The sequence below is a fragment of the Schistocerca americana genome, chromosome 1 (genome assembly GCF_021461395.2).
Source record: "Schistocerca americana isolate TAMUIC-IGC-003095 chromosome 1, iqSchAmer2.1, whole genome shotgun sequence".
Classification (NCBI taxonomy): Eukaryota; Metazoa; Arthropoda; class Insecta; order Orthoptera; family Acrididae; genus Schistocerca; species Schistocerca americana.
The window spans coordinates 367893242-367907467 of NC_060119.1; the positions used below are offsets into that span (position 1 = coordinate 367893242).

Consider the following 14226-nt stretch of genomic DNA (forward strand, 5'->3'; position numbering starts at 1 on the left):
GCAAACATTGGATATGATAAAAGAATGGGTGGAGCTGTTGAAATGGAAGTATTTTTGTTTATTGGGAGGTTTAATGTTAATTGGAGTTCATATGGTGCCCTCAGTGAGGTGAAGGTGGACATCTAGGAAGATAACTGACTGAGCTAAGGAGGACATTTGAAATGAGTGGTGAAAAAGTTGTTGAGATTTTGGAGGAAAGAGATAAATGTATCCTCACCTTGATCTAGATCATAACAGTGTTAATAATGAACCTGACCTCCAAGTGATTTCTTTAAAATTCTGGGGGGCTAGAGAGCATTCTTCTGTATAGCTTATGAAAAAAGTTGTGATACAACAGTGCAGTTCAAGCATCCATAGTGCTGCTGTGGATTTGTTAGTAGTTAGTTAAAGGGATTTTGTGGAAAGGGGGAAGGGGGGGGGGGCTCGACAATGACATGATCAATGATCAATGGGCAGATGAAGTGAGGTATATCTTATCTGCTGTCATCATCTCTCTCAAAGTGCAAACAATGCAACAGAACCTATGCAATACGTTTGGCCATCATTACACTGCTCATGCTCCTAACCTTCAAGCCTAACAATCATATATGAAAGGCCCAGGGAAGACTTGTCTCTTGCATGTGCTCAAAATCACTTCTTCCAGCCCTGTCACTAGCATTTCCATTCAATTGTGTTGAATGGGTTGCCTGAACAATGTAGCTGTAGAGCACGCTGCTCAAGATAGTCTGGAACAGAGAAGTCAGCCTTTCTGGAATTTATTACAAAATGATGTACAACACATCTGCCAAATCATGCATCTAAAGATAAGCATTAAACACTAAAATGCTTTAAGGTAGTAAAGGCAGCACAGCTGAAACTTCTATAATGGTGGAACTGAGTTGGTTTTTGGATACAACAAATCATTAGCATTATGTTATGGAAGAAATAATAACAAAATGCAAAGTAAGAATATGTCAGCTCCTTAATAAAATTTTCTACAAATATTTTTTGAACTTACAGGTTTACTTTCTAGACAATCTGTCTGCCAGGATCCATAATAGTTTATCACTGAAGTATTGATTATTATCTCCTTCTGTCACCATTCAGTGTTAATTACAAAATGTACAGTATGCTTGGTGGTACCTCCCCTATATTTACTTTTTTTGCCGGGAGTCATTTGTGTGATCCATTTACGTATTTTGTAACTAATTTGTATGACTTTTTTCTTGTTTAATAGATTGGATATTGTGTATTGTAGAAATCAGGAGAAAATTTATCCATTGCTGAAACAAGTGTGGCAAGTAATATAAAAATTACTATCTGCGTAATTAGTATACTGTCAGTCAATGCTGTAGGTTCAGTATACAAGTAGCTGAATTGCCCAGTCTCAAACACTCAGCTGCTGATTTGCTCAAGGATTCACTGCCGTAATAACTTTGGAGAAAATTACGAATACATATGTGTGATAGTAGGGCCCTACATAGATTTTGCATGTTACATGAGCAAAAAACCATACTGCCAAAACTAATAATAAAAATGTTGATAGGTCTGAAGTTTTTGATCAGACTATGCAGTGATCTTGGACTGAAAGAAGCTTCTAATTATGCTGTGGAACTGAAGAAGCTAGAAGCATCTAAAGCTGCACGGGAAAGAATAGGAAGCAGTAGACCAGGTATTATATCCATCAAAGAAATTCCAGCACTGTTGTTAGAAATCACTTCTGTTAATGTTTTGTTATCACAGTTTCAGTCTCTTAACTAGAAGTATTTGTATTCAGCTTAAACAATAGCAGAATTGTGTACTTAAAATGTTGATTATGTGAAAAACAAACAAAAAGTATTTGTTTCCTTGATAACACTTCTGCATTGCCATGATGATAAATGTTGTTGTTACTATACATAAATGTGACTCTTTCCTGTTTTATAAAGTAGTGGATTGAAAGTAATATGGTCTTCATGGGTAAAAATGTCCTTAGAACGTGTTATTTTGTACAAATTAATTTTTTTACCTAATTGCTTCTGAAGGACATGAATGCATAGACTTTTTGTTCTGCACAGCTACAATATAAATATATAAACACCATTTGCATCATAATGCCTTTTGCACAAAATAGTTATATAACATTCCCAGGATTAGCATTAAGTCCTAATGTGCTACACATTCTTAGTGGGCCCAGACAAAATGTAATAATCTAAATATTGTTTTCCATGTATCAAAGTTGCTTGGTCATTACAGTTTGATAGAGGATTCTTTCCCTCCATACATTTTATAGTTGTTAAGCACCTTGTCATGAGTAGTGTGAGACAATGTACTGCCCAAGAAGTGGCAGCATACCCATGGACCATTCTGATAACAAATAAGATATTTGTTTGGAAATACTTTTAGGAATAAAACATTTAAGGCATAATAAGAAAGTTGTTTTTTCCTGCCTTTTGTGGCAGCATGTTTGGTCCAAGCCAAAGATCTTATCTGTTGCAGGATCTCGTAGAGGTGGAAGTGGTCTGTCATCACGGGGGGGATCAGCTGCTGGGAGCTTCAGCCCACAAGGAGGACGTGGCTCTCCTGTGTCAGCAGTCGGTCAGCGGACTGGAGGCAGGGTCGCTTCAGGTTCAGGCTCTGCATCGGGATCGGGTAGCAGCAGCAGGGCAAGCAAGGCCTCATTGCTAGAGTCTACCACAGATGAACCTTATTTGCCCAGTCAGCGCCACATTGGTAAATTATTGTCATCAGATCCTATAGGCTTTTTGTTTAATTGTCAGTTACAGCCATCATGAAATGTTACAATTAATTTTATGGAGCATCAGTAATCACTGAGCATTTTAACTTGATATTCCTTTGATTACTAATTGTTTCATTATGTAAGAGAGAAGTTGTTTTCTGTTTTTCTAACTGAAATCGGTATAATGCAAAATACCTCAGATTTCTCTGCCACATAAGAGGGACAGTCTAATTCAGACAAAAGTATTGGCCTAATATTTCTGCTGGTATGCAGTCAGGTTATAATAGAAAATGTAAAATGAGGTGTGAAAACAAAGTGAGTCCCAGGTGGTCAGCTGAAGTAACAATTTTACAAAATTTTGAATTCTTTGTTTCATGAGTTTGGTCACACTATATTAGCTACAATGTAGGTAACAGAGAATACATCAGTTGAAAAAGTAAAAGTGTGATGTATTGGTTGTCATCTATCACTTAGCACTTCTTGCACCTCTGGTAATGGTTGTTAATGTGAAAAATGCCAAGTTGCGCTGTGGTTTGGACTGCATATTTAATAACTGGTTTTCTATTATTGTTGATGACTTTTTGGAAGTTCTACTCATTCTAAAAATATAGCTAGTTCATGTAAGACAGCAGCATATTAATATTTTAGTTACTGCCCTATGGCTTGCAGGTAATTGTTGGATGTCATATTGCACCAACAACAACTGCTATTAAAATCTTCATATAGCTGTTGACAGTGGTGCAACATTTTGTTTTTAAACTGAAGGACTCGAAACTTGGGTTTGATACCAGTTGGTCCCATGATTTTTTGGGGCATTTATGATGTCTTTCACTTCTGCAAATTTTTTATTAATGTGAAATATGCAAAGATGTATCATGATTTGAAATCATCATTAAATTTTAGTTAACCCTGTAATTGGCTAGGTAAGTCAATTGAAAGGTTGAAGGAAGACAAGGGCATATCACCACAATAGGAACACTCTAGTAAAACATTGTGTTGTTGACACTATATGTAAGGTTGATGATAGCTTTACCTTTACCTCATATGATTATATTTGTCATGGAACTGATAATCTAATCTTGGATAGTTGTTTCATAATAACTGTTGCCTTCCCAAAATATCTTTCTTAAACATTTAAGTTTTAGAACAATGTTGAATTAACATAATACCTATCTTGTGCTAAAAACTCTGGCATTTTGTGCCCTAAGAATTCTGTCTGTCAACATGATGTTTAGAGCATAAGAACAGAATTGGCAGTCTGGTTAAACAACAAAGATTACATTCATTCAATGGAGCTTTGGACTGCCAGGTGTGCTGATGATATATACATTCAAACTACACTTCCAGTAGTTTTCTTACACTTCTACTGACAGAGTTTGTTCTTCCATCTGAATTAGTCATTTTTATTATACCACCACACAGAGCAAAGAAACATCATTTTTAAAAAATTATCTTATTTTATATTTAAAACTTATATTTCTTGACATTGTTAATGCAGAATCAGTTTCTAACTGCTGTTTCTTTCTGTTAATAAGCACTTAAACTTATTCTAGATACATGAAGTTTTTCCTTCAGAATAGGCACATAAATTGATGAATGAATGAAAAATTCATCTTGATCAGTAGAAAATAGTTTTCACTATCAATTGAATTAATTAAGTGGGGATCAAGTCCATGAAATAGAGTGCCATGAAATGATGTCAGTCAAATTCTTATCGTAGTAGGCAAGATATCTAAATTTGAATCTGGCCTGGCATAGATTTTTATTTTACTCTTTAACTATTGTGCAAAGAATACATCTTCTGTTGTATTGTGCAAAGGTGTAATGAGCGACTCTCATTCAGCAAATGCTCGAGTCTGATTAAACATGTAGGTTACTGAAAAGAATAGACTACATGATGGTACTCAGTAATTGCTCTCTCTCTGCAGTTGACCTGCATATAAAACTGTTTCCCATGCTTGCTAAGTGCTCTGCTCCTTAAGTTTGTTTTTTATTTCAAATATTTCTGCTTTGTGAAATGTTACCCTTTTATGAACAGTTCACTAATTTGCTTGAACACAGATTAAGTTGGTGCTGTGTTAAAACACCAAAATTGGATTCGAGAGGACAGCAGTTCAAATCCACCTACTGCCATCCAGATTTTGGCTATCTATGATTTTCCTAAATTAAATAAGATGGATACCAGGATGGTTCCTTTTGAAAGGTACAATGTAGTCCCTTTCCCACCCTTCCCTATTCCAAGCTTTTTCTCTGTCTCTAATAAGGTCATGATGAACGTACATTAAACCTTAATCTTTCGCCTTAATTTACCTAAATTCAGCTACCATCTAGTAGTGCCTATTGTGCCACATCTAGAGGATAGGGATGTTCAGACCTGAAACAATAAAGAACAGAGACACATTTCTAATCAGGATATTTATTAATGAAGACAAACACTTAAGTTATATAATAAATGTGACCTGATGAGGGATGGCACAGAAATGAGCGTAAATCCACTATTAACACGAACTTGTGCATTTCACTGGCAGTACAGCACAGTAATTTAGCAGAGACACTCTGCATAGACTACACAGACAGTACTTTGTCCACTGGCACTTGTTGACTCACCAGAATAGCCCTTTGGTAAAAGATTTGCTGCGGAACACAAACTGAGCATAGAGCTCTATGGCCTGACGTACATAATGATTGACTGTAAGAACAATGCAAATCTTCCATGTAGGTGTGGCCTCAGCCATGTCTTGGTTTGGCAATTGGTTCTGATTCTGGTGCTGCAATCCATTGGACTCTGGTTGGTACACAAAGATCTGCCAAAACATCTGTAACCAATGCCTATTTCCCATCACTGACCCTTGCCAATCACCCTGAAAAGCACAAGTGTCCTGGGACTTAAATTTCATGGGGCACAGCATAACATAGGGCTTTTGCAGTGGATGGAGGAGATGATGAAGCGTATGGTGTCAACGACCATGCAGGAGCTTGAGCAGCTACTCGCTGTCTCATGGCAAGGAACGATAGGAGAGAAACTTCTTGAGGGCTTGAACCAATGTGCTGGAGGAATGCAGCTTGTCCATTTGTGCCTTAGAAGTGTGCACAAAATGTTCAGCTTCTCCATTGTATTGCAAGTGAAATGGCTGTGGCATGATGCTGGATGCCATTAGTCTGGCAAAACTGATGAAAGTCAGCCAATGTGAATTGTTCTCCACTGTTGGAGAGAACTTCAGGCAACCCTTCAAAACAACAGATTGTGGTGAGGGCCAGCACTATATTGGTAGCTGTGGTGGACTTCATTGATGTAACAAATGAGAACTAGCTGTATCAATCCACCACCATCAACCATAAAGTAGCTGACATATATAGAATACAAAGACACAAATACAGACATTAGACCATTCTTGCATAGACCACCAAATAACCCACAAGCCGAAACAACAATAACAACTATCAACACAATCATACACAACAAAATAAATGAAAATACAACTATGGAAGAGTTACAACTACTGGTTTATGTAGGAGCACTCACTACACTAAATATACACACTAGGCAGAGATCAGAACCAACCAACACACACAAGAAACCCACAAAACCAGCATGGCAACACAGGCTACAGATCAGAATAGAAAAACTGAGAAAAGACATCGGACAGCTAACACAATTTATAAGAAATGAAATATCAGACAAAAAACGAAAAAGGTTAGGTAAAATCTCACAACAAGAAGCAATAGAGCAATTAGATGAAAAGAAGCAGAAATTACAAGCATTGGCCAAACGACTTAGAAGGTACAAAAAAAGTGAAAATAGAAAGAAACAAAACCAAACATTCAACACAAACCAAAAGAGATTTTACCAAACAATAGATAATACACACATTAAAATAGACAATCCACCAAACATAACAGACATGGAACACTTCTGGAGCAACATATGGTCAAAACCGGTACAACATAACAGGCATGCACGGTGGATACAAGCAGAAACAGACTCATACAAGATGATACCACAAATGCCTGAAGTGATAATTTTGCAACATGAAGTCACCCGAGCAATTAATTCTACGCACAATTGGAAAGCCCCTGGAAATGATAAAATAGCAAATTTCTGGCCAAAGAAGTTCACCTCAACACATTCACATCTAACTAAATTATTTAACAGTTTCATTGCAGACCCATACACATTCCCTGATACACTTACACATGGAATAACTTATCTGAAACCTAAAGATCAAGCAGACACAGCAAACCCAGCTAAATATCGCCCCATAACATGCCTACCAACAATATACAAAATATTAACTTCAGTCATTACACAGAAATTAATGACACATACAACACAGAACAAAATTATAAATGAAGAACAAAAAGGCTACTGCAAAGGAGCATGAGGATGTAAAGAGCAACTGATAATAGATGCAGAGGTGACATATCAAGCTAAAACTAAACAAAGGTCGCTACACTACGCATACATTGATTACCAAAAAGCTTTTGATAGTGTACCCCACTCATGGTTACTACAGATATTGGAAATATACAAAGTAGATCCTAAATTGATACAGTTCGTAAACATAGTAATGAAAAACTGGAAAACCACACTTAATATCCAAACAAATTCAGATAATATCACATCACATCACATCACAAGCGTGGAATATACCAAGGAGACTCATTAAGTCCTTTCTGGTTCTGCCTTGCTCTGAACTCACTATCCAACATGCTAAATAATACAAATTATGGATACAATATTACTGGAACATACCCACACAAAATCACACATTTGCTATACATGGATGATCTAAAACTACTGGCAGCAACCAATCAACAACTCAACCAATTACTAAAGATAACAGAAGTATTCAGCAATGATATAAATACGACTTTTGGAACAGACAAATGTAAGAAAAATAGCATAGTCAAGGGAAAACACACTAAACAAGAAGATTACATATTGAATAACCACAGTGACTCCATAGAAGCGATGGAAAAAACAGATGCCTATAAATATCTAGGATACAGACAAAAAATAGGAATAGATAATACAAATATTAAAGAAGAACTAAAAGAAAAATATAGACAAAGACTAACAAAAATACTGAAAACAGAACTGACAGCAAGAAACAAGACAAAAGCTATAAATGCTTATGCTATACCAATATTGACCTACTCATTTGGAGTAGTGAAATGGAGTAACACAGACCTAGAAGCACTCAATACACTTACACGCTCACAATGCCACAAATATAGAATACATCACATACATTCAGCAACAGAAAGATTCACATTAAGCAGAAAGGAAGGAGGAAGGGGATTCATCGACATAAAAAACCTACATTATGGACAGGTAGACAATTTAAGAAAGTTCTTTCTAGAACGAGCAGAAACTAGCAAAATACACAAAGCAATCACTCATATAAATATATCGGCTACACCACTGCAATTTCATAACCACTTCTACAACCCTTTAGCTCACATAACATCAACAGATACGAAGAAAGTAAATTGGAAAAAGAAAACACTGCATGGCAAGCACCCATATCATCTAACACAGCCACACATCGATCAAGACGCATCCAACACATGGCTAAGAAAAGGCAATATATACAGTGAGACGGAAGGATTCATGATTGCAATACAGGATCAAACAATAAACACCAGATATTACAGCAAGCATATTATTAAAGATCCCAATACCACAACAGATAAATGCAGACTTTGCAAACAACAAATAGAAACAGTAGATCACATCACAAGTGGGTGTACAATACTAGCAAATACAGAATACCCCAGAAGACATGACAATGTAGCAAAAATAATACATCAACAGCTTGCCTTACAACATAAACTAATAAAACAACATGTTCCCACATACAAGTATGCACCACAAAATGTACTGGAGAATGATGAATACAAATTATACTGGAACAGAACCATTATAACAGATAAAACAACAACACATAACAAACCTGACATCATACTCACCAATAAAAAGAAGAAATTAACACAACTAATCGAAATATCCATACCCAATACAACAAATATACAAAAGAAAACAGGAGAAAAAATTGAAAAATACATCCAACTGGCTGAGGAAGTCAAGGACATGTGGCATCAGGATAAAGTTGACATTATACCAATTATACTATCAACTACAGGAGTCATACCACATAATATCCACCAGTACATCAATGCAATACAGCTACATCCAAACTTATATATACAACTACAGAAATCTGTAATTATTGATACATGTTCAATTACCCGAAAGTTCCTAAATGCAATATAACACATACCATACAGTTAAAAGGAAGTGACGCTTGATCAAGGTCCGCGTCACTTTCCATTTTTAACCAGACTTAATGTCTGAGAAAGTAAAGAAATAATAATAATAATGTAATTAATGATATTAATCGATGGGACCATTGGGAGGAGGGGGGGGGGGGGGGGGGGGGGGGGAACATAGGAAACAGGTTTAGAATCTAGTAGATGCAGTGGTGTGAAACAATTTGTGTCCATGACATGCAAAAGGTTTCTTTAAAAGCTGACCAATGAAAATGATTGTATTTCCATTTCTGTGTTCATAATCGTAATTGCAAATGTTTTGTAGAAGACCCACTTTAATCGCTGCATGATGATTAAGATGCCAGATACCATACCATGCAGTCTACTTTTAGCAAATGAAAATAAATAATCCACATCCCAGAAACGAACCCTTGACCTCCTTCATGCTAACCCAGAATGTTATTCACTGCACCAACTGCACAGCACTACTGCTACATCCTGACAGAGGAAGTTACCATATACATGATTACAGTGTTGCCAGATTGCTGATCTTCAATGTCCATTTACTGCCTGAAACATGTGCAGGCCGAAATTTTGTGAGAGACATTTTTGTATTGCCATTATGTGAGAAATTGTGCTTCGAAGTCCACGTGCGCATATTTTTCTTCACCCTGTATACTGGTGCACAGTCGTCATGCCTGTAATGCTAACAACATATATATCAGACAGGAACAGAGTGTGTTGAACATATGCATCCTGAGGTTTTGATTGGAAATGCACACTGTAACACTTGCTATTCGTGAACAAAAAGAACAACAAATGCAGTATGTACTGTTTGCACGAACAGGAAAGGTATGCCAAAACTTGAAGCTACATTACAAATAGGAGAGATGGAATTTATGTCAATAGACAATATGATGGCTTCGAAGTGGCATAACAAAAGAGATGTATCTATGTTCATGTCATGCCATGCAGCTGCAATGAAAGCAGGTGTAAAAATGCACTGCCAAAGGAATACCTACAAATTTAAACCAAGATGTGTGTTGGATTACAGTGAGTCTTTATGCACAGTGGACAAGTACAATATGCAACATAGCTCAATTGAGCATGTTCACAAAACACATTAGGCCTGTGAGTGCTAAATTCCCACAGTCTTTATGATGATCATAAATCCTTCGCAGCTTTGAGAAAGACACTTTCCAAGCACTGTCAAACCATCAGTAAAACAACATGGACCTGTAAGGAGATGCATGATGTGCAGCATGCAGCATGCCGCATGAACAAAAGACAGAAGGAATTGTGTTGCTGATGTCCTTATTGTGCTCGGCACAGTGGTCACTGCCGTGTGGAGCATCCCAACTGCACACAGAAGTGCACACGCTATGACCCACTCAGCAGTGAATGGGTTAACAAGACTGAAGTGTCACCCACACAAATATTAATGAAATTTGTTTACCATTTAAATAATGATGAGCACCACTTTTCCCAAATGACTATAGGTGCACTGTCAGTAGACCCTATCCCTGTCAGTAGAACCTACCTTGTGGGAGAGTACCACTCCAGTCCTGTGTGAGTAACTGGCTTGTTTGGGTCAAAATGAATCTGATAGTGATCACTGATGAGGGTATCATGGAAACATTGAAAAGCTTACTTACCTTCTTTGGAGCACATAAACAGAACATGTTTCCTGTGCATCTGGTTTAGCAATCTGTGCTGCATTAGGTGTGAATTTGATATAACATGAGGGTTTGCCCATAACTGCTTGCAGATCCTTAACATCACGAGGTACTGGCAAATCTTGGATCACCAAGAAATGCAACTGTGCTGGATTAAAACCCTGAGAATGAATGTCTTGACCCAAGGATTTTACCTTGTTACACTTGAGGCCTATTCTGAAAACACTTTGAATAGACATTCCAAGTTGTATAAATGATCTGCTAGTGTGCAACCCAACACCACAATATCATCCAGGTAGTTGGAAAATGAAGGTACATTTACTGTCAGCTGTTCCTAAAACGGTTGAAAAATTGTGGGAGTTAATGCACTGCCAAATGGTAGGCATCAGAACTGGAATATCTCCAAGTGCATATTGATGACAAAAAAATGTTTAGCCTGCTTGACCAGCGGCACCCCCAGTTATGCTTCTTGTAAGTCTGTTTTGGAAAAGAAGTGATCCTATCCCAATTTATCCATAAGTTCTTTGGACTGAGGTAAGGGGGAGGAGTCAACCACATTCATAGATTAACTGTAGATCTGAAATCTGCTAAGACCCGTAATCTGCCCAACAGCTTTTTCATAACAGCCAGTGGGGATGCTCAGTGATGTATGGAAACAGGTTGAATTACCTCAATTTCTTGCCAACTTTGTAGTTCCTGCTCGACTTGATCACAATTTGTGTGTGGGGCAGACCTAGTGTGATAAAATCTTGGCTGAGCATTATCGTTAAGTGTTTTATGAGCCTGAAATCCTGAGCTTTCCCAAGTCTTTCATGAAATAATTTGCTTTGCTTATTACACAATTTACTGAGACTGTCTTGGGGCACTCCAGCATTCACTTGCAAGACATTATCTTGAGTAGCAAGATCAACAAATCAAAAGAATTGAGACCAGAAATGTTCAGTGACTTACTGTTTATCAAACTAGGCTTTGCATGATGAATCACCTCTGATTAAACAGTGGACTGATTCTGTTTCGCTCTTTTAACTAACGAAATGGCCAGAGCTTGCAAGTCAGTTTCTGCCACATCTAAAATATCCTATGGATCTGCAATGGAGAATAGTTTCCTGGTTAGGAGAAGTAACTTCAAAATTGCAGTACAAATGCATGCATCAGACACATTTTGCATAGTAACATCACAGAGCACAGCATCACTTTGTGAAAGTCCACAAGAACACTTGAATGTACAGCGTCTGGTGAGACTCTGTAATTTGGTTATCCACTGTCATTTTATTTGCTCAGGCTGCTTCCTCAGCTGAAAGACCTTGTAACGGGCAGCTATAACATGCATATGATATTCAAAATGTGCATGCATTAATGACACATAATATGTGTCTTCTGGATGAAAGTCTGGGAATAAGTTAAGGCACAAACAAAATTCTTTGGCACCCAGATTAGCAGTAAAATGAGCTATGTGCTGTATACTTTGTATGTTGTAAGCGGAGAAGTGCACCTCAAGTTGCCCCAGTATTTGGTCCAGTCCTCTTGTTGGCTGACAAAATTTGAAAACTTGGGTGCAGAATTAGCTCATTGTGGCATAGCTGCCATCTGTGTCAGTTGAATGAAGCTCTACAGCAGTAGTTGAATGTGCTGCCCCTGTAACAGAACAGCCTGTGTCAGAGAAAATTTTGGGCATATAATGGACATGATTATTCAGAAAGAGTACACAAAAACAGTAAACAAAGTGCTCCAACTTATGTGTGGAAGAAGACAGAACCACAGGTTCTGAAGCAACTCGTCACCAATGTGGTGTCATACCTAGAGCATAAGTCTATTGTTCATACATACTCGGTGTTCAATTCACTGGCAGTACCGTACAGTACAGTAATTAGATAGCAACACTGTGTAGACTACATGGACAGCACTTTGCCCACTGACACTTGTTAACACACTCAAATAGCTCTGTGGCACAAACTTGCAGCTGAACACAGACTGAGCATAGAGCTCTGTGTCTGGACATAAATAGCAGCTGGCTGTGCCAGCTTGCTGCTACACTTCTAGTCGTGTCTGCGGTGCTACCAGTCTTAAGAGACTCACAATGCAAGATATCGATGACAGTACAATGTCTGTTTTTTCTCTACAACTTCTGATGAAATTATTTGTCTTCCAAGTTTCCTGGGATTCCCTTCAGTTTAATGTATACTACATTGTGCATTATTCTAATTTAACTCTAGTATCTATTAATGAATATTTGGGACAGTTTAGGCATTGTTAGTCTGTGCAACATTGTAATGCAGCTGGTTTACATTTGTATGTTGCCTTGGGTGGATAGCTGATCGTGTGGCTGGCTGTAATGGATACTTGTGAAATGTAATACCATTTTTATTTCTGGGTTGATGCAATCTGAATAAGACACAGGATGAAACCCAGTGTCACTGCATGGTCTTCTCTTCATGGAAAACATTAAAGGAAAAACTGTGCTTAGCATTTCATTTCCACAGACAAATCAACGTCAACAAGTTTTATCTTCCAGAATGAGATTTTCACTCTGCAGCGGAGTGTGCGCTGATATGAAACTTCCTGGCAGATTAAAACTGTGTGCCCGACCGAGACTCGAACAGAGCACTTGCCTGCGATAGGCAAAGGTCCCGAGTTCGAGTCTCGGTCAGGCACACAGTTTTAATCTGCCAGGAAGTTTCAAGTTTTATCTTCTCACAGTGCAGATAAGTTTGGAATTTAACCATGGAAATTAGCACACAATCTGGCAATCATAAAAGGTACGTAACTATCACGTCTTCCTTTGCTATCTAAGTTCCAGCAACTTAACTTTCCCTTCCACTGCAAGAATTTTAATCAGCTATTTTTGTGAATCAGTGTGAAGTTACTGCAATTTGGCAACCCTGGTTGCAGATTTACACATGTTATAGATTATATTTCCATAAAGCAAGATGGACTGGCCAGTTCTTATTTTAAGGAGCTGGAATTCTTACTACAGCTAATAGAAATGCAAAACCAAAACTATCAGGGATGGTCTAGCATTCCTACTTCAGTGTGGAAGTCTGGCGACAAGGGGTCAGGGGGAGGGGAGGGGGGAGGGGGTGGAGTAGGCCACTCAGACTCAGATTAAGAAGAGCATACAGAGAGTGTGTAGGAAAGGTCGTGAGGACAGAGCAAATGATATCTACATAGTTGTAAAGTCAAAAAGTACACGCGAAGAAGCACAAAAACAAAGTCAAAAATGATGGAAGAAATAAAAGTATAGAAGAAACACTGAACTACAGTAGGTGAAAAAATCAAATGAAGAAATAAGGGATAGGGATAGAGAAGGGTAAGTTCGTGTTTTCAGCTGATTAGTGAGATAGATTAGTGGAAAATTGCAAAGCATTGAGCAGAATTCGTGTGAGGGAATATGTTTGTGGGGAAGAAATTGAGGTGACAGAGGAGGCAAGGCAAAAAGCGGTGAAAAGAGATTGAATAGGTTTTGGCAAACAGGTGAAGAAGGGGAGCTAGTGGGCTGAGCAGAAGAAAGATAGGGGAAGGCACACACACGGAATGGAAGGAACAAGAAAAGGTGAAGGTGAGTGTAAGACTAATTGCCGA

General features: G+C 37.9%; 1 protein-coding gene across 2 annotated transcripts in view; it reads left to right on the forward strand.

Annotated features, from left to right (window-relative positions):
• LOC124600441 (intraflagellar transport protein 88 homolog) overlaps positions 1 to 14226 on the forward strand; it is a 99200-nt gene that overhangs the window by 79073 nt on the left and 5901 nt on the right. The window contains exons 15-16 of one of the 2 annotated variants that reach the window (XM_047136161.1): positions 1526 to 1651; positions 2458 to 2691. In XM_047136161.1, the coding sequence (XP_046992117.1) occupies positions 1526 to 1651; positions 2458 to 2691 (360 nt within the window). Of the gene's footprint in view, positions 1 to 1525; positions 1652 to 2457; positions 2692 to 14226 lie in introns of those variants that run through there. The other variant, XM_047136162.1, reaches the window with a different exon arrangement.